Genomic DNA, 19,661 nt, shown 5'->3' on the forward strand with positions numbered 1-19,661 from the left:
CGCTCAAGGTCTCTGCCCGTCTTCTCATCTGTAGGAGGGGAGCCAGCGCGGGCTGGGCACGGGGCCGGGAGGCAGGGCAGCAGACAAGGAGCGCAGGCCCCAGAGGAGGGGGACACGAGCTGCCGCATCTGATCTGGCAGTGGAGAGGGGCTGCAGCCGGCCAGAGGCCCGTCCCCACTCACACAGTGTCCCCAGGGCCCGGGGAGCCACCTTCCAGAGCCTTCCCTCTTGGCCAAGAGCTTCCCTGGCCCAGCACCCTGGTCATCCAGCCCCTCCCCCAACCTCGCCCAACCCCCCAACCCCCCCCCCCCCCCACCGCCCCGTCCCCTGAGCCAGGGACGCTTTTCCAAGTCACATCGCCTTCCCTTCCAGAGCTCAGCTCCTCCTTGGGAAATGTCTGGCCGACCCGCTGACTTTGCCCCTGTCAGGAGGGCCCTGATTGCATGCATCAGACCCCGAAGGTGGTGGACACCCCTCTGTGCTGAGTGGGCTGCTGCCACTGAGACCCAGCCTCCCGACCGTGTCCCGGGGGACCGACGGTAGTGCGTGCCTGTGTTAAGCTTCGTGGAAGCCGGAGCTGGTTTTCCATTACGATACGAATTTTTTATTTATTAATTTGCTATTGTGATATAATTTACCGAGTCAGCAAAAACAAGTAATCCACTGAAGCAATGCTGTAAAACTCCGTTTTCCCCTAGCACAGTGCCCTCTGGAAGTGTGGCTGTTCGGCCTTCTGCTGGACCCGGGGGGTCTTGTGGGGCTGCAGCCGTCAGAGCCTTGGAGTCCCGGGGGGGCGGCCCTGGGCCCGCCTCACACTGACTTCCGCATTCCCTTACATCACAGGCCCTTAAGCAAATTAAGTGTGTAAACAGGGTTCCTTAGAGAAGCCTACGTTCTGGAGCATCCCTAAGTAGTCCTGGAAACCTTCTTTTCTCAGCATTGCAATGCTGATTAGCAGTCTTACAGTCGGCAGAGCCCTCGTGTCTTCTGTATGTGGACCAGTCACCTCCAGCATCTGGAAAGAAAAAGGCGTGTGTCTTTAGGTTTGCTCCCAGAGGCCCACCTGCCCGTCTCCCCGGTGCATCCAAGTGAGTGGGTTTGGGTGTGTGTAACTTCATACAGTCGTTGCTCCTGCCGTGGGGCTTGTGACAGAGCTTGGAGGGGAGAGGGGGCTACGGAGAGAAGAGGCCCCTAGGACAGCGGGAGAATGGTCGGGTGAACAGGAGGGACAGTGTGGCAGACGCCCCCTGGGAGGAGGGCCGGGTCAACTGGCTGCTGGGAGACACAGGAAAGACCTCGAGGAAAGAATACGGCTGAGAAAACTCAGCCAGTACCCGCTGCTGGGGTAGCAGTGTGTGCAAAAGTGGGGGTGAGGCTAGAAGGGTCTGGTGTTTGGGGGGAGATCGAGAGGGTCGAGTGTCAGGCAGGAGGTGGGACAGGGCCCGTGATACCAGAGGATTGTGGCACGTTAAGTAGTTTGGACGTTATCCTAAAAGCAGCGGACGCTTAAAAACCACACTTGTGACGAGACAGGAGTCCGCTTGGTTAGAGAGGGTGGCCTGGTTACAGGGGGGAGGCAGGCTGGAGGCCCAAGTGCAGATGGAAGGTCAGTGGGGCCACGGAGGCTTTAGCAGCATTTCGCCAAGTGTGCATTGTTAGTTGGTTTCAGTTCCAACACGGACATTTCGCGTATTTATTTATTTTTAAATGTTTATTTATTTTGAGAGAGCTCCCACAAGGAGGGGAGGCGCCGGGAGAGTGGGAGAGAGAATCCCACGCAGGCTCCACACTCAGCCCAGAGCCTGATGCGGGGCCTGATCTCACGAATCCGTGAGACCGTGACCTGAGCTGAAATTAAGAGTCAGATGTTGGGGCGCCTGGGTGGCGCAGTCGGTTAAGCGTCCGACTTCAGCCAGGTCACAATCTCGCGGTCCGTGAGTTCGAGCCCCGCGTCGGGCTCTGGGCTGATGGCTCGGAGCCTGGAGCCTGTTTCCGATTCTGTGTCTCCCTCTCTCTCTGCCCCTCCCCCGTTCATGCTCTGTCTCTCTCTGTCCCAAAAATAAATAAAAAAAAACGTTGAAAAAAAAAAATTAAAAAAAAAAAAAAAAGAGTCAGATGCTGAACTGCCTGAGCCCCCCAGACGCCCCTCCCAGCACAGATATTTTTAGTTTTAATAGTTACGTTGATTTAAAGAAACTAATGGGGCAGTGCAGTGGACTTAGGTGTCACAGAGCACACAGAAGCATGCTGGTGTAATTATTTTTTGTTAAGTTGAAAAAATTTTTTTAACGTTCATTTTTGAGAGAGACAGAGCATGAGCAGGGGAGGGGCAGAGAGAGACAGGGACAGAGTGTGAAGGAGGCTCCAGGCTCTGAGCTGTCAGCACAGAGCCCAATGTGGGGCTCGAACCCACGAACGGTGAGATCATGACATGGGCGAAGTTGGGCACTTAACTGACTGAGCCACCCAGGTACCCCTGGTGTAATTGTTAAAAACATAACCACAATGGAAAGGATGCTGTCATTGGCCAGAAATCATGAGAAAATGGAACTCTAGAGAGAAGAGGGAAAACATCAAATCTCCCCAGGGGATCCTGCCAGTTAATTTCTAGGGTCTGCAGGAGGGTCTGTGTGAGCCGCAGGCCAGAGACAAACCCCTGGAGACTGTTCAGAGACTAAGCAAGTGCTGGTGTTTGCCTTTCTTGGCCTTGGCCATGGAAGTCAAAGAACAAAGAAAGAAAATACCTCCCTTCAGAGATGCCACCATAGTCCGGGATTCATGTGGGTTTGGAGCCCTAATTTATGTGACTTACTTGTCCTAAAGAATTTCAAGCAGAGAATTTAGTTGAAAGTAATCTCGAGATAATCGTGTCCTTAGGTTCAGGTAGAAGTAAATACAATTTTTTCCCCCAAAGAAAACCATTTTTGATGCAAGCTTCAAAGAATTCCAACAGATAAAAGTTCCCAGCATCTTAAGCTCGAAAAGGGGCAAAACCACGAAGGAACAAGGAAGCTGGCCACAAAGAGCAAAAATTACCAGAGAAAACAAACTTCAGAGAGACCCACAAAGACTGCAGCCTGTAGGGTTATCTGGGATGTGCGTGACCATAAGCTCACTGTGCCCAAAGTCGTGGAAAGGAGCATACCAGGCACAAGAACAAGGAAATCTGTAAGGCACGTTCGAAAATGGGCTGGACGAGCCGCCCAGGAATTGTGATACGTCGAAGAGCTGCCCAACGAGCCAGAAAGTACCTCTCCCAGGGAGACCGAGCTCAGTGACACAGAATAGTGAGAAGATCCCGCCCCTGCCCGGTCCAGCTCCTGAGAAATTAAAGAGAATGCAGAGGGGCAAGTGATGATGTCCCCAAGATTGATGGAAGCCTCCAACTCTGGGGACTTGGAGTGACTGATGGATCTCTAGCGGGACATAGAGTGTATGGAAATGGAAATTGCAGAACTCCCAAGACCGAGTGTCTCACAAGCAGGCAGACAGAAGGGTTAGGTTTCCTGTGAAGGAGGGACAGGCGGACTGGGACATCAAACAGCAGAGGCGGATGATGGTGCAGTAACATCTTTAAAAATGAGAGCCGACTTAGCCTGCTGTATCCAGCAAAACTACCTTCTGGGAAAGAGAAGGATGTAAAGACATTTTTAGACAAAGGAAAACCGACACGGGTCCCTACTGGAAGACCTTCTCGCTAGTGGAGCTTCTGACAGCCGTTTCAAGAAGGATAGTGATTTCAGAAGAGTCTAGATGCAAGAAGGAATGATGGTCCGAAAAAGGCAAGGTCATGAGTAACTCTAAACACTGCTGTATACAACAACAACGAAAAGGATATCTGAACTTGTAATGTTACAAAGTCAAGGTAGAACTGGAGTCTTGGCCAGTAAGAGCATTTTGCAGGGGGACGTCTCTGATGTGCCTCTAGCGAAGATACTCCTCACTTGTGTATTGCTTGGGAAGGTAATAGAGACCACGAGTAATCTTGGACCCCAAGTTAAATATGCACGTTAGTCTTTGTAGAGTAACTATTAAAGTAATAGGAACAGTTCAGTAACTTCCAGAATAGTTGGGGCTGGGGCTTTGGCATAAAGGCGGAAAGTAACTCAGTCCAGTTGTAGACAAGAAAGAAAAATAATAGGAAAAGTGGAATACGTACACATTTCAAAATAAGAGGATGTAAATTAATCTGAATATATCAGGAATCACATTCAGCAGGGACCCAACTCCACAGGGACCATGTCTGGGGTTTTTTCAAATCCAATATCGTACTAGTTATAAGAGAAATATAAAGACACAGAAAGGGTACAAGTAAAGGGTGAAAACCACATGCCAGGAAAATCACATCTCAACAACTAGCAACAAGCTATCAGAAACTAAAATTTTTAGTGGCGCCCGGGTAGCTCAGTCAGTTAAGCGTCCGACTCTTGATTTCGGCTCAGGTCATGATCTCACGGTTCGTGAGTTTGAGCCCCGCGTCAGACTCTGTGCTGACGGCGTGGAGCCTGCTTGCAATTCTTTCTCTCCTTCTCTCTCTGTCCCTCCCCTGCCCCCTAAATAAGTAAACTTCAAAGTTTTCAAAACACCATTTTTATTTTTAAATTTAATTATTTATTTTTATCAGGTACAGTTGCCATAGTGTTATGTTAGTTTCAGGTGTACGATATGTTTCAGCAATTCCGTGCATTTCTCGGTGCTCTTCGGGATAAGTGTGCCCTTCATCCCTTTATTTCGCCCGTCCTCCCCTCCTCCTCCCCTCTGGCAGACACCAGTTCTTTGCATTCGAAGTCTGGATTTTTGTCTCTTCTTATTCTCTGTTGTTCTTTGCTCTGTTTTTGAAATTCCACGTGTGAATGAAATCATGTGGTGTTTGTCTCTGACTTACTGCACGTAGCATAATACTGTCTGGCTCCGTCCGTGTTGTTGCAGATGTAAAGATCTCATTCTTTTCTGTGACCGAATAATATTCCATCGTGTATACATACCACATCTTCATCATCTGTTCCTCTGTCGATGGACGCTTGGGCTGCTTCCGTATCTTGGCTGTTACAAATAACGCCACAATGAACATAGGGGTGCCTGTGTCTTTTTGAACTTGTGTTTTTGTTTTCTTTGCAGAGCGGATTACTGGATCATCTGGTAGTTCTTATTTACTTTTTGAGGAACCTCCATACTGGTTTCCACCAGTTTGCATCCCCACAGTGCTCTAGGGTTCCTTTTTCTTCACGTCCTCGCCAACACTTGTCATTCTTGTTTTTTTTTTTTTATTATTATTTTTTTTTATTTTAGCCGTCCTAACCGGTGTGAGGTGGTATCTCACTGTAGTTTTGACTTGTAGTTCCCTGATGCTTAGTGATGGTGAGTGTCTTTTCATGTGTCTGTTGGCCATCTGGATGTCTTCTTTGGAGAAATATCTATTCAGGTCCCCTGCCCATTTTTACTTGGGTGATTTGTTTTTTTGTTTTGTTTTGTTTTGTTTTGTTTTGTTTTGTTTTGTTTTGTTTTGTTTTGTGGGTTTTTTTTGGTATTGAGTTGTATAAATTATTTATATATTTTCGATTTTAACCTCTTATCAGATATGTCATTTGCAAATATCTTCTCCCAATCAGTAGGCTACCCTTTTTGTTTTGTTGATGGTTTCCTTCTCTGTGCAGAAGCGTTTTATTTTGGTGTACTCCCAATAGTTTAATTTTGCTTGTGTTTCCCTCACCAGAGGAGACATATCCAGAAAAATGTTGTTATGGCTGATGTCAAAGAAACTACTGCCTATGTTTTCTTCTAGGAATTTTAGGGTTTCAGGTCTCACCTTTAGGTTTTTAATCCATTTCGAGTTTATTTTTGTTCAAAACACTATTTTTAAGAGGGTCAAAAAATATCAGCTGCTGTGGGAAAATCAAGCAGAAGATGTTTAACAGATCTGTATCCTGAAAACTATAAAACATTGCTAAGAATAATTAAAGAGCTAGGTCAGTGGTAAGCTATACCATGTTCATGAGTCGGGACTCTCAATATTGTTAAGATAATAATCACTCCAAATTGATATATAGATTCGATGCAATTCCAATGAGTCCTAGCAGGCTTTTTGGAGAAATTGGCAAACTGGTTGTCAAGTTCTTGTGGAAGTGCAAAATACTTAGAAAAGACAAAACCAACTTTGATGAAGAACAAAAACAATACAGGAGTAGCACTACCTGGTTGTTAACTCAGTGGACAGAGCATAGTCTTTTCAACAAACTACCGGAACAGGTAGATATCCGTGTGCTTGCACATGGACTTCAGCTCCCACCTTATGCCATATGCATATAACATATGCAAAAATGAACTCAAACTGTATCACAGACCTAAATGTAAAGCTTAAGACCATTTTAGAAGCAAACCTTTATGCCCTTAGGTTAGGCAAAGATTTCTTAGAAATGACACCAAAAGCAGTATTCATAAAAGAGCAAAGTAATAGATGAACTACATCAAACTTTAAAATTCATGCTCCTCCAGAGTCAATATCGAGGGTAAGAGACGAGTTATAGACACAGAGATGTGTTTGTAAAGCACATAGCTGAGCAAAGACTTGTATTTAGAATATATAGAAAGTTACTCAAGTCTCAACAATGAGAAACAAACAATCCATGGGAAAAACTTGGACGCTCCACCAAGAATGTCATATAAGCACATCAAAGGTGTTCAGAATCATCAGTCATTAGAGGAATGGTAATGTGTAAATCAACACCATGGTGAGATCCTGCCACTTGCCTATGAGAGTGGCCAACGTTAAAAATACCATTTCACATGTGGCCTCTGGGGTGACCGCCCCGGAACGCCACCTGCTGCTGGTGGGGCTGTGCAGCGGTGCAGCCACTTTGCAGATAGTTTGGCCGTGTCTTCTGAGTTAAAATACTGCCACCGTGTGATCCAGCCCTTCTCCTCCTCGGTATTTATCCCGGCAAAATGAAGGCATCTAGCCATAGAAAGACTTGTCCACAAACGTTCACAGCAGCTCAGTTTGTAATCAAACCGGAAACAACTTCGTGTCTATCAACAGGCAGACAGCTCTGGCGAACAGACTCTCACAGAGAGCCGTGTTTCTGAGCAGTTACAGGCAGTGGCCACGCAGTGACATGGCCACATCTCAGGGCAATAGTGCCGCGTGCAGGTAGCCAGACAAAAGTACGTGCCATATGGTTCTATCTGTACAGAAGCAGGGGAAGGGTAAACTCGTGTGTAGGACAAAAGTAGGTCAGTGATTGCCTAGAGACTGAGAGGGACGGAAGGAGAGATCACAGAGGGCACGGGGAAACTTGCGGGTGATGGATGTGTTTCCTCTCTTGAGCGTGACGGTGGTTTCACAGGTGTAGACACGTATCGAAACCTGTGCAATTTTATACTTTCAATATGTAAGTTTATTGTATGTCAGTTCTACCTCAAAAAAAGCTGCCTAAAATAAACAAATAACCCGACAAAAGTAGATGTGTAGTATGGTCGCACTACACTCCTGTCCCCCTCTCCAAAGGCTTAAAGGCAAAAGCATTGGTTGACATAAAGGAGATCGTGTATATTGATATTGTTCAGTACACCAGGAAGATAATATGGTTGAAAATTTGTATGCGTCTGATAACGTGCTTTCCAAATACATAAAACAAAGATCGGCAGAACCTTGAGGAGACATCAAATCCGGTGTTGTAATGGGATTTTTAACACCCTTCTGTTATTGATAGCACATAAGATGACAAAATCAATCGGGATTTATAGGAGATCTGAGCAACACTATTGATTAAATTTATCTTATGGACACATACAGGACATTGTATCCAAGAACTCCAGAATATATACTCTTACACACACCTGGTGACGATAGCTGGCATTTACCTACTATTTACTATGTTCCAGGCATTATCCTAAGTACCTTACGTTGTGTGATTTGTTTAGTCTATAATATTTCACAGATGAGGACACTGAGGCACAGGAAGGCCAGTAACTTTGTCTTGGTCACACAGCTAATTAGTGGCAGACCCAGGGTTTAAACCCAGGCACTCTGGCCCAGTCCCGTTCTTGATTGCTCAGTGTGCTGCCTTAGGGGGTGTGTGTGTGTGTGTGGAAACTAATTGTCCTCCCCTCGCAAAACCAAATCTAAGCAAACAAAAGAATCAGCATCGTGTAAATCACATTCTCTTATGACACAGTTGAGTTACAAATCAATGATCAAAGAAACCTAAAAAGACAAAACAAGGTAAAAACGAACCACATATGTTTATAGATTTAAAAAATGCTGATAAGTAAGCTATGATTGAGGCAAGTAAATCACAAAATGAGGGAGAAATTTCTTAGAAGTTAAGGATAGTAAAGATACTATTCAGCTGTGGAATATAGCTGAAGTGGGGCTCATAGAGGAAAGTTTATAGCCTTAAATGCTTGCTTGTGTCGGAAATGAAGAAAAGCCGGATATTAACTAGCTCATCATCTGTCTTATCTTAAGAGAAAGGACCAAATGACCTAAATGTAATTCGAAGCCACTCTGCATTTGTGTATGTTAGAAAATACCGACAACAAAAAAACAGCAACTCAGTAGAAGAAAGGCTGTAATGAAGATAACAGTGGAAGTGAATGAAACATATAATATTAGCAGATGTAAAATGGAACCAGAAGGTTGGTTGTTGAACAACACGAAAGTAACGGACTTTGAGCAGGATCTAGAATGGAGAGGAGGAAAGGCCTACGTAAACGTGGTATTAAGAACCTCCAGCAGGGGGCGCCTGGGTGGCTCAGTGGGTTAAGCGGGTTAAGCTCAGGTCATGGTATCGTGAGTTCAAGTCCCGAGTCGGGCTCTGTGCTGACAGCTCGGAGCCTGCTTCGGATTCTGTGTCTCCCTCTCTCTCTGCCCCTCCCCTGCTCATGCTGTCTCTCTGTCTCTTAAAAATAGATTAATCATTAAAAAACTTAAAAAAAATCTCCAGGAGGATGCCCCAGTGTCTCTTTCCCTCCTTCCTAACACACGCTAGTCAGCCCTCCTGTCAGCCCCTCTGCATGGCCACGGCCAGTACTCCTCGTCCCTTGCTGTCTTGACCCTTGACCCTCTCACGTTCCTGTGTCTCCTCCCACCCCTTTCCCCCCACCGTGTATGTTTCCTGCCTGGGCCACAGGCCAGCCGCCTGCACTCTGGACTGGACGCCTAACGGGTGTCTTCGGCTCAGCATGTCCACACAACAGACTCACAACCTCCCACCAAAACACTCCCACAAACTGCCGCAAACCTGGCCTCACCTTGGGAGATGGTAGCTTCCTCCTTCTGGTCGTTCAGGCCAAACACGTTGGGTGTATCCTTGATTCCTCCTCTCCTCGCCCATAGTGTCCTTATCAGTAGCATATTTTCATGGCTCAACCTTCAAAACTTTTCTAGAATTTGACCTCTTCTCCGAAGCTGTGCTGCTACCCCCTTGGCCTGCATCACTCACCCCTCTTGATTTTATGATTTCCGCGGTCTCCTGGATGATCTCCGTGGGTCTGCCTTTCCCTACCCTGCCGGATGCCAAGTCTGTTCTGCGCGCACCAGCCAGAAGCATCCTTTGGGAGCACGGTCTTTCCTCTGCTGGGAGCGTCCAGAGTTCATGAGAACAATCCAGTGACCAGGGCGGCCATGGGGATCTGGACCTTCCCCCAACGGCGGCTTCTGCTTGCTCACCTCACTCTCCCCTGCAGCCATGCTGATCTCTTCACTGCTTCTGGAATGTGCCGGGCAGTCTGGAACCTCAGGGTCGTCTCATTTCTCCCCCCACCCCATCCACGTGGCTTTCCCTTCTTGGGTCTGTGTTTAAATGTCACCTTAGGTGATAGATCAGATCACTGTATTTAAATTGCAGACCAGCCTGCCCCTTCCCCAGTATTTCGCACCCCTCTTCCTCACCTCACTTTTTCCAGAGCATGTCACCATCTCTTACCTTATTTATTTAGTAAACAGGTAACAGGAGTCGTGCGGGTATCACACGGGAATCTGTGGCCGTGGCCCCTTGAAAGCCAAGTGTTGGGAGCCCCGATCCGGAAGTTGACCGTGCATGCCCGAACTAAGGCCCAGGCACGGAAGGAGGGGCCGAGCTGAACCCACAGCGGGCAGGGGGGCGTTGGCCGGTGAGGAGCCTCCCCTCCCCGCCCCCACCTCCAGCGGGCTTCGAGTCCCTGGTAGCGCCCTCGCCCTCCGAGGAGCGGGGGCCACTCTTCGGCCACGGCCAGTGACCGGCGTCCGAGGGCAGGTTCCCTCCCCGGGTGGCTGTGCAGCAGGAGCTGGTCTGCCTTCCGCTACTGCCGGTCGTCCTGTCAGGAGGGCCAGCGAACCGCCGGCTCCTCTCGGAGGCCTGTGCTTATGTCAGGGAGGCGGGAACGTCAGAATCACGGCCTTCGGGCTGCGTGAGCCTGGCCTGGGGGGGCAGCCGTGGTCCTGCCGGGCACTGACCGCCCCCGTGTTCTCTCTCGCAGTCCGAGCCCGAGGGCTTCTCCCACTTCCACTTGTACGTGTGCGCTGCTTTCCTGGGGAGGTGGAGGAAGGAGATTCTAGAAGAGCGGGATTTCCAGGTAAGTAAATGCCCTTTCGGGGGGGCCTGAGCTTGATCCTGTCTGGGAGGTTTAGTGAGCTGAGTCCACAGGGCTGTTTGTGCCAGGGCTTTGGGCCGGGCGCTTGTGGTGAACCGCTGACCTGCTGTCGTGGGAAGGCTGTCACGGCCAGGAAAGCGCGCAGACCAAGGTCACCCATGGTCACCCGGGGCCCACGCCACACCGTGCGTTCAGAGATGCCGCTGTCCCCCAGGCTCCCGGAGGCCCTTCCTGAGCCCCGTGTGTATGTGTGTCCTCGGCAGTGGGGCCCCAGGGGCGGCTGCAGGGCTGTGATGGGTTAGGGCAGGTGCTGGCCCACGAGCAGACAGCCTGGGCGCCTGGGCACCGGGCGGCTGTGTGACCCTGGCATGTCGCTTAGCCTCTCTGGGCCAGTTTCCTCCATGACTTAGTGGGAGCCACAGTGGCACCCGTTCATCAGCTCTGTGCTCAGCTGGTCGCTCTGCGGGGGCTGAGTCCCCGGCCCCTGTCCCCCCCCGAGTGGGCCTCCGTGTGCTGGCCCAAGTACCATGGTGGGTGTTGGCCCCTTCACAGGGTGACCTCCGCTGTTACCCAAGGTGCTTTAGTCTTCCTGCCCAGTGACCCAGGAGGGTGGGGCCTCTCGGGTACACTGAAGAGAACAGCGGTGGGGCCAGGGACCGGGCTGTGCCCCAGCTGGCTGGGGGTCACTCTCTGGCCACTTCACCTCCTTGGGCCTCTTGTCTTTTAGGTGAGGGACAAACTAGGAGGCTCCGCGGTCCTAGGTCACAGTGTGGTGGCTCCGGGCCGTCTTCGTGGCCTTGTGGCACCCTGGCTCCCTGTGGGAGGTTTGGGAGAACAGTGGGGCTGAGCCGCCGTGCAGAGCCCGCTGTTTATCTGAGGGAGGAGCGCCCAGCTTCCCTGGGGCCCAGCGGCCGGCCGCAGTCTGACCCTGGCCGACATTCCCCGAGTGCCTCCTGGAGAACAGCTCACTCATGCAGGTGGCCGGGGCTCACGGGGCCGACCGCGTTTGGGATTCTCATTGCTGCCCTGATGGGGGCTCTGCCTGCCCTGGCGGGGGAGGCACAGCTCAGGGGGGTGGGGGTTGATGAAGCCGTGGCGAGCCGTGCAGGAGAGTGTGCTAAGGTGGGAGGCTCGTCACCGTCCCGGAAATCACTCTTCAGCCCCAACCCTGGGCAGCCCTGAGCCACACGTGCCTGAGAAATGGCCCTCGCCCCCCGGGACTTCAGTTCTTGCTAGGGAGAGGGACTCGTGACAGGTGAGTGACCTCACACGAGGGGCTTTGCCACCCGGCCCTCCGTTTCCTGCTCCCCCAGTAGGGACAGTGCCGCCAGGATCCCCTTCCCCCAAGTGGCTCAAGTCTCAGAGACTGTGCCGGGCAGCTTGTGTTCTCATCCTTATGAAGTGCCACGAAGGGGTTGTTGGAGGGCTGGGACCCCCCTGGGGCCGGGGGACAGCAGGTGGGAACAGCCCTGGATGCGAGGGACCTGAGCCAGGTCTGGGGCGGGTGTGCGGCCTGCAGCTCGCTGTTGGGCTGGCTCCTGCCCCTCCTCGCCCCTGACCCCTTTGGGCCTCCTGTCTCCCTACCCCTCACACAAGAGCCCGCAGGAGGGGACTGTCCAGGTGACCCCAGGCAGCGGCTGTCCTGGTGCCTTGGAAGAAGTGACACCAAGTCCCACCCTTTGCTAGCCCGCCATCTTTTATCAGTGTTTCTAGGAGCCCCGTGTGTTTGTGGTTTGCTTGCTGGCCTGTGGCAGTCAGAGGGTCTGCCTGGGGAGTCCTGCTCACTGGCTGAGATTCGTGGGGCCGGGAGACGAGCGGAGCCGTCGAGGGGAGCGTGGGGAGCCAGGGAGGAGTGGGGCGTTCATCCTCCCCCGGACTCGTGCTGGCCATGAGAATGTCACAACGTGTTGTGGAGGGTTGAACTGAATGGGAAAGGAAACAAGAAAACAGAAAGAGCCTTTGGAGTCCCAGGGAGCACGGGAATTGGGTTTGCAGTTGTGACATTTTAGGAAAATGCCTCTGTGTCCATGGAGGACAGCCTGAGTGACGGAGCCCAAGAGCTCCGGGCCTCTAGCAAGAGAACATCCTGGAAGAAGGCGTTCCAGGCCCGCCCTCTCTGTGCAGAATGGTAATTTGGCCCTTGGGAAATAAGTGTTGCTTTAAGTCATTTCCATAGGAACAGAATCTTTTCCTGAGGAGGAAGCTTCCCAGAAGCAAGGCAGAACCCCCGCAGTGTCACCAGGGCCCCCCCCACCCCGCTGCGGGTGCTGGGTTGGGGGGGGGTGAGACAGGCTTTGCCCCCGGCTTCAGCTCCCCGGGACTTGGCCAGGCAGTGCCGTTGGGTGCTGTGCCTTCTGAGGCTCGTCCAGGCTAGGGATGATACCTTCTGGAGTGGGCGTTCACTCCTGTCCTGAGCCTTCATGCCCTGGAGCTTTGTATCTTCCTGGGGGACCGGCCATCGCGGCCAGTGACCCTGTTTCCCAGCCGTCCCGCGGGCGCCAGAACGGGCCCCTTTCCGCAGCTGCCTGTCCCCATCCTGGCCGGCCGCTGAGGTCCGAGCCTGGGTTCTGCCCTCCTTTCTGCCTTTTCCTCACAAGGTTCTGTAGGGTCTTAGGGGTGGAAGGAGCTCCCTGTGCACAGCCTTCTATCCCCTGGCCAGGCACCTGGCAGCCCGTCTCTTCCTAGGCCCCTGAGGGGGCTGTTTCCCAGCAGGAGGGCCCGTGGCACAGAGAGAGCACAGCCAAACCGCCCCCCCCCCCCCCCCCGCCAACCCCAGCCCAGGTCAGGCACATGTGGCTGAGTCAGCCGTTGAAGGGCCGGCTCCAGCACGTCCAGAGTCTTGGAACCTGGCTTGGCTCCCACCACAGAGGCTCGAGAGCTGCCTCAGGACTGTAGCCTTGCCTGTGAGCCATGTGTCCCCCTCGGAGCACCGACGGGACATGTGGCAAAGCTCCAGGTGGCAGCTTCCCTGGGATCTCTGGCTGGTTTATAAGTACAGCGTTACAGAGAGTTGAAGGTCAGCCACTCTAGAAAATGATTTTCTTCTCACCCCCAAAGTCTGAGCTGCGTGGTTCGGTGCCCCAGGACCCCAGGGGTCTGAGCCCAGCCCCTTGTAGCCCCCGTCCCTCTGGTCCTCGCTCCCAGCCAGCCGTCCCTGCCTCCAGGGCATGGCTTGCCCAGCCAGGGTGTGGCGGAGAGGGCAGCGTGCAGCCGGGCTGCTCTGGTCCCGCTGGCCTGGACGGTGACCCAGAAGCAGCCTTGTCCTAGGATGCTCTGTGACACAGGGAGTCCTCCCCACATAGGAACTGGCATCGTTGTTTTGATTTCGAAGAGAGCGAGTCCCTTAGACACATGGTGGCCGTGTGCAGTGCTTTTTAAGAGGGAGGAGGGTAGTTAGTTAAGTCAGGGTGAGCAGAGTTGGAACTTCCCAGCGGAGCCACGGCCTTCTTGTGGGTCCCGACATGCTTAGTGATCTGCACGCGTGTCCAGTCCGTCAGTCCGCTGCTGCCTCTCTGCCGGTGGATGGCGAGCCTTGTTAGCAGAGACGGGAGCCTGCGAGCTCAGGGCAGGACCGGCGGAGGATCCCACAGAGAGGTGCTGAGTGTGAGTGGATGCCTGGCTGTGCCCCTCAGCGGACGTGAGAAGGCCCGGGTGCCGCGCAGCAGGTGGGGGTGGGAAGGCCCAGGGTGCTGGCCTGCTGGGCTTGACCCAGGCGCCTGGTCCTTTGGCTCCTGTGGGTGGCGGGTGGCTGCCACGTGGGACCGGGCAGGACCAGGTGAGTGCAGCGCCCGTGGGCGGGGCCTCCATCTGTTCTGATGTTCTTGGTCCCGGGAGACGGTCAGTTGATGGATGGTCCAGCGCACCCCTCGCGGCCCTTCCTCTGGGCCAGGTCCTGCTGTCGCCCGACTCCGTTTCTACCCATGTGTGTGGGCTGCATGCAGCTTCGTGCGGGGCTTGGGACAGGGGCCCGTGGGGCCGGAGCAGGAGCCTGTCACGGGGATAGAGCAGGGCAGGGGCCGCAGCAGAGGGCAGGGGCCGCCACTGGACATCCTGTTCTGCAACCAGGAGGAAGTCGATGAAGCTGGTGCTGAGCGTGCAGGGGGCCGGGGGTCCCAAGACGAGCCTGAGAAGGACGGAGCCGGGAAGGCCTCCTGGGCTTTCCTAAGGTGGGGCGCTGTCCGGAGGGCAGGGGTGCGAGGACCCGATTCAGCGGGAGAATGACTCCGGGGTAGGGGAGCAGACTCGGTGAGGGGCCAGGTGGCACAGGAAGGACTCAGGCTGGCAGTATTCCCATCGGGCTGTGAGGGGGTTGAACGGCAGAGAGGATGGTGTCCTATGTGGCCAGAGCGGCGCCTCTGCAGTTAGAAATCGTGGGGCAGAGACTTCTGGGAGCTTGGACACAGCGCTCGTCCGTGAAGGTCTTGATTTGTGCGCTCTTCTGTCTGCGCGCTAAACTCGAATTTAAAACTTTCATAAAACAGAGAATTGACGCAGCAGGCCTAGGAGGAGACGCGGTGGATCTGAGGAGGGTGGAAATAAGGTTATTATGAATCTGGATGGCAGAACATAGGGGCGGCCCGAGGGCTCCGGGTGGGATCTGGCTGTGTAAGCCACAACCGTGTCTGCTTAGTTTTTGCGGAACGTTCACAAAGTGAACCGTCCGACCTGCGCCATAAAAGTTGTCAAAATCTGAAAAGCTGGAACAATGTGGGCACTAGTCGCTGAGTATAATCCTTTACAACAAGATACTAACAGAGTTAAAACTGAATCATCAGGCATTTGGAAACTGGAGAGGCCGCTCGAGAAGAAAGTGACTCTGTAAACATAGAAGAGCTTTAAGAACATGTGTGATGTGACGTGTGGGGCTTGACCGTGGCCAAAATGCTTTAATTATATAAAAACAGTAAAGAAAAATACCCTTTAACTCCAGAAGTTAGATATGGAAAGTGAAAGTCAACATACGATAAAGGTTGTAAAGGAATTATTGAGTGAACATAGCACCAATGACGGGGTCAGAAAATGGAGCTCGTGAGTAGAATTGAGAACACCTTACTTACAGGGGGGCCTGGGTGGCTCAGTGGTGAGCATCTGAGTCTTGATTTGGGCTCAGGTCATGATCTCATGGTTCGTGAGTTCGGGCCCCATGTTGGGCTCCACAGTGAGTGCAGAGCCTGCTTGGGGTTCTCTCTCTCTCTCTCTCTCTCTCTCTCTCTCTCTCTCTCTCTCTCTGTGTCTGTGTCTGTGTCTGTGTGTGTGTGTGTGTCCTTCCCCTGCTCACGCTGTCTCTGTCTCTCTCAAAAATAAATAAACTTAAAAAAAATCTTACTTAGAAGGTATTTACAAATGTCAGTCCAGTGGACCAGCCTTCCTGCAAACCCAGATATGTGGGTGATACAAACGTTCTCCTGCGTTTTGGGAAGGGAGACAGCAGAGATTTGGGGGGAGTATAAAATGCCAGAATTGCTGCAAAATGAAGTAAACGACAACAACAACAACATCCTTGAATGGACCCATAATTTTGGGATAAGTTCCAACATTTTCAAAAGTCTTACCTTTAAACATGGTTCTGAGGCCAAAACCTGTCTTCCCGAGCAAGTTCTTTCCAACTCTCGAGAAACCTGTCGCCGTGTGGCCTGTGACCCGCGGACTTGCCTATGTGTCACAGAGCTCTAATCACTGCTGCCCTGTGTCTGTGTGCCCCCCGCGTGTGTGTCTGCCTACGGGACTGACCCTGTGAAGCCGTGCGGTCGGGGGCGGCGGCCTCGGTCCCCGGCACAGCGCCTGACCAGCGAGGCACGAGTGTGAACACGGGTTGAGTCAAGGAATTCTTTATTAATAGGAAAGAACAGCACCTGTGAAAAGGAAATTAGAATCTAGTTTCACTTGCATGTAATACAAACACAAATATGTTTCGTAAAGCACCAGCATATTTAAACCATTGATACATTAAATAAAAACATTCCGTGAAAAAGTTTTCCCCCCCAGGAACATGAAATGGTTTGCTGTCGATAAATCTGCCTCTGTCACGGGTCCCACACACGTGCAGGGCTTCATTAGAAGGGCTCACGGGCCTCAGCGTATGGTCCTGCTCATGGCTGACATTTGTCACCCAGCCCGGCAGAGATGCGCAGTGGGGGGAAGGCGCCCCAGGAGGAGTGGAAAGGAAGCCGGGTGCCTGCTTCGTCCTCCCCAGGAGCCACACAGAGCGTGCTCCCCGTTTCTGCCCAGAGCCCAAGGTTTCTACCGGGGCCAGGTCTCGGGGACGCCTCTGCCCGTCAAGATTCTGGATGCCAGGAAAGCTGGTGTTTCCCGAGAACGATGTGCAAGGAGTGTCTGCGGGCTGGCACAGAGCCCCAGCTTTACCACAGAGAGATCCTCTCCAGAGCCACGTTCTCGATGCCAGCCACGGGCCAGCCCTGCAACCAGGCCCCTGGAGACCCGGCTCTGCTGTTCCTGTTCTTCCTGCTTGCTGCTCATGCGTCCTGGCAATAAGCCACAGGGTCACTCACGAAACGTAGCAGCTTCTCCTGCATTTAATAGAAGGAAAAACAACAACTCAGCTCTTACTGAAATGGAAATAAAAGAATACTTACCTTAACATGCCAAAGACTATCTGTAGACCGCATCCAGCAGTACCCAGGGGATTCGAGGGACAGTCCCCTCTACGTCCACAGCACACCTCCGCGTCTGTGATACGACGGGTACGCGTTCAGCAGAATCTCCCTGCTCCTGCCCCACCCACCGCGCAAGCTCACACACAGACGCGCGTGCCAGCGAGATGAAAAATAGGAGTGAGCCAACACTGGGGTTTGCTCTGTACACCCTGCTAGTTCCCGCTGGGGGCAGGCACGGAGCCCGGCACGGAGCGGAGGGGAAAACCTGGGGTCCGAGCAGGCGAATCAGAAACGCTTTGCCTAAGCGAGGACCCCTGAACTCCGGCAAGTGAACCAGAACAGACAGACCTGGAGGTGTGGCTTTTGCTTGTCTGAGATGCTTTTCATAGAGCAGGAGTGAGAGAAAAGTGTCCCGGCGATGGGGTCACTCATTCTACTTTTGTGACGGAAGCACCTCACGCTAAAGCATTAATTTAAAATGGCCAGAGTCCCAGGTGCCTGACTTGCGAAAAGTGCCAGCTTTCTGTAGAGTGACACGTAGGAAGCACAACCCTGGTAAATGTCCGTCTGTCTGAACCACCGTCAACAAAGTGAAAAGCAGGTGAGAAACAGAAGAGCTCACAAACAGGATCAAGACATCTTCCGTGTTTGTGATACGCAGAGAGCTCACACAAATCAGTAACGGAATGACCATCAGCAGTCAGTCCACAGAAGAAATTATGTAGCCGGCTGGTGAACGTACGTATATCTTCCAGTCGTTACTAAGGAATTGAAAAATCAAACAGATGCTACCTGCCAAATTAGCGGTGCTCTTTAAAATGCACTTCATTAAAACTGATGGAGCTGGCGAAACAGGCGTGTTCCTTCCTTCCTTCCCACGGGGATGTGATATGCAGCCTTTCTGGGGAGCTGTTAGTAATTTATGGCAAGAGTCTTACTTGGGCCCCTGTAATTCCCCTTGTTTATGATTATGGGAAAACAAACCGTCTGCCTCCTAAATGTCTAGTGTTAGGAGGAGAGTTCTCTAGGTTAAAGTACTTGGTTAGAATATTCTAGAACTACCAAAAGATCTTGTCTTCAAAGAATAGTTACTGTTGTGGAAAAGCGCTCCCCGTGTATTCCTAGCGAGGGAGAAGCATGACGGGAAGTTACACACGTTTTATATGCAGGGCGTCTGCACTGCTCATGCACACGACCTACACGTGTACACGTAGAAAATACGTATATACATTTACATGCTCATATACGGATAAAAATGACCGCGATTTTGCTTGTGTAGTGTGCACAGAAAAAAGAAGAAATCACAGTGCTAGCGTTTTTTTTTTTTTTGTTTTGGTCAGTGGAATTGTGGATGTTTTAAGCTTCTTGTTTGAACTTTAAAAAAATTTTCCATATCCTCTCAATATGTGGTCAACATGGCTTTTCCCCTCCGGTTAATTCCTGAGTTAAGGAGGTGAGACCCCCCCCCCCCCCTTGGTGAGGTGCCCAGCTCAGAGCCCGTGTTCTGTGACAGATGTCAAACGTCACCTTCCTGAGGCCACAGCAGGTGTCCCTCCATAGTGGGAGCCTGTGTGCTCGCGTGTGTCCCTCAGCTCACACACGTGTGCACATGCAGACACATGTACACACGCACACAACCAGGTGGTCCTCAGAGGCGAGAAGCATGTCCTGTCCTCTGGGGACCCTCGGTGCCCATAGGTGCCTGTGTGCGGTAGGATGTGAATAAATGCCTCCTGAAAGGAGGGCCGAAGGGAGAAGGGGACGGGTTGCAGGGCTGCATGAAGAGCAAGGTGCGTGGGCCCTGGAGCCAGCCCCTCCCCCCACCACGGTGGCTCAGGTTGCACATGGGCTGTGAGAGTCCTTTCCCTTTGGCCAAGTTGCCACAATGGGCATTTCATGGACCGCTTGGTGCAGCCCATAGGTCACTCTTTTTTTTATTTTTAAAAATTTTCTTTTTGTTTTATTTATTTTTGAGGGAGAGAGAGAGGGGGGGAGGGAGGAAGCATGGGAGGGACAGAGAGACCGAGGGAGACACAGAATCCAAAGCAGGCTCCAGGCTCTGAGCTGTCAGCACAGAGCCTGACACGGGGCTCGAACTCACAAACCGCGAGATCATGACCTGAGCCGAAGTGAGACGCTTAACCGACTGAGTCACCCAGGTGCCCCTAGGTCACTCTTGAAGTCTGTGTTTTATTCACTGGACCAAGCTTCTTTATGCCCTGTCGTCTGTCCCCTTCCGTGGAGGCGGGTTGGATGAGGTCATCTCTAGTGGCCGTGCGGGATCCCTGTGCAGGCTGGACGGGTTCCAGTACGTGACTTTGAGCCCTCCCTGGGCGTCCCCGCACTACTGGGCCTCTGCAGACTTGGGAGATCTGTGGGCAGGAAGCAGCTGGGAAGATGTGCAAGGCATCTGCGGGGTGGCTCTGATTTACAGGGACAGACGTGCGGCAGTGCCCAAAGCCCAAGCCTCACGGA

The 19,661-nt window shown here is 52.3% G+C and overlaps 1 protein-coding gene across 3 annotated transcripts in view; it reads left to right on the plus strand.

Annotated features, from left to right (window-relative positions):
• TBC1D22A (TBC1 domain family member 22A) overlaps positions 1–19,661 on the plus strand; it is a 320,332-nt gene that overhangs the window by 274,313 nt on the left and 26,358 nt on the right. For all 3 annotated transcript variants that reach the window (XM_042993557.1, XM_042993558.1, XM_042993559.1), the window contains one exon: positions 10,459–10,554. In XM_042993557.1, coding sequence (XP_042849491.1) covers positions 10,459–10,554 — 96 coding nt within the window. The remainder of the gene's footprint in view (positions 1–10,458; positions 10,555–19,661) is intronic.

The sequence above is a fragment of the Panthera tigris genome, chromosome B4, assembly GCF_018350195.1.
Source record: "Panthera tigris isolate Pti1 chromosome B4, P.tigris_Pti1_mat1.1, whole genome shotgun sequence".
NCBI lineage: Eukaryota > Metazoa > Chordata > Mammalia > Carnivora > Felidae > Panthera > Panthera tigris.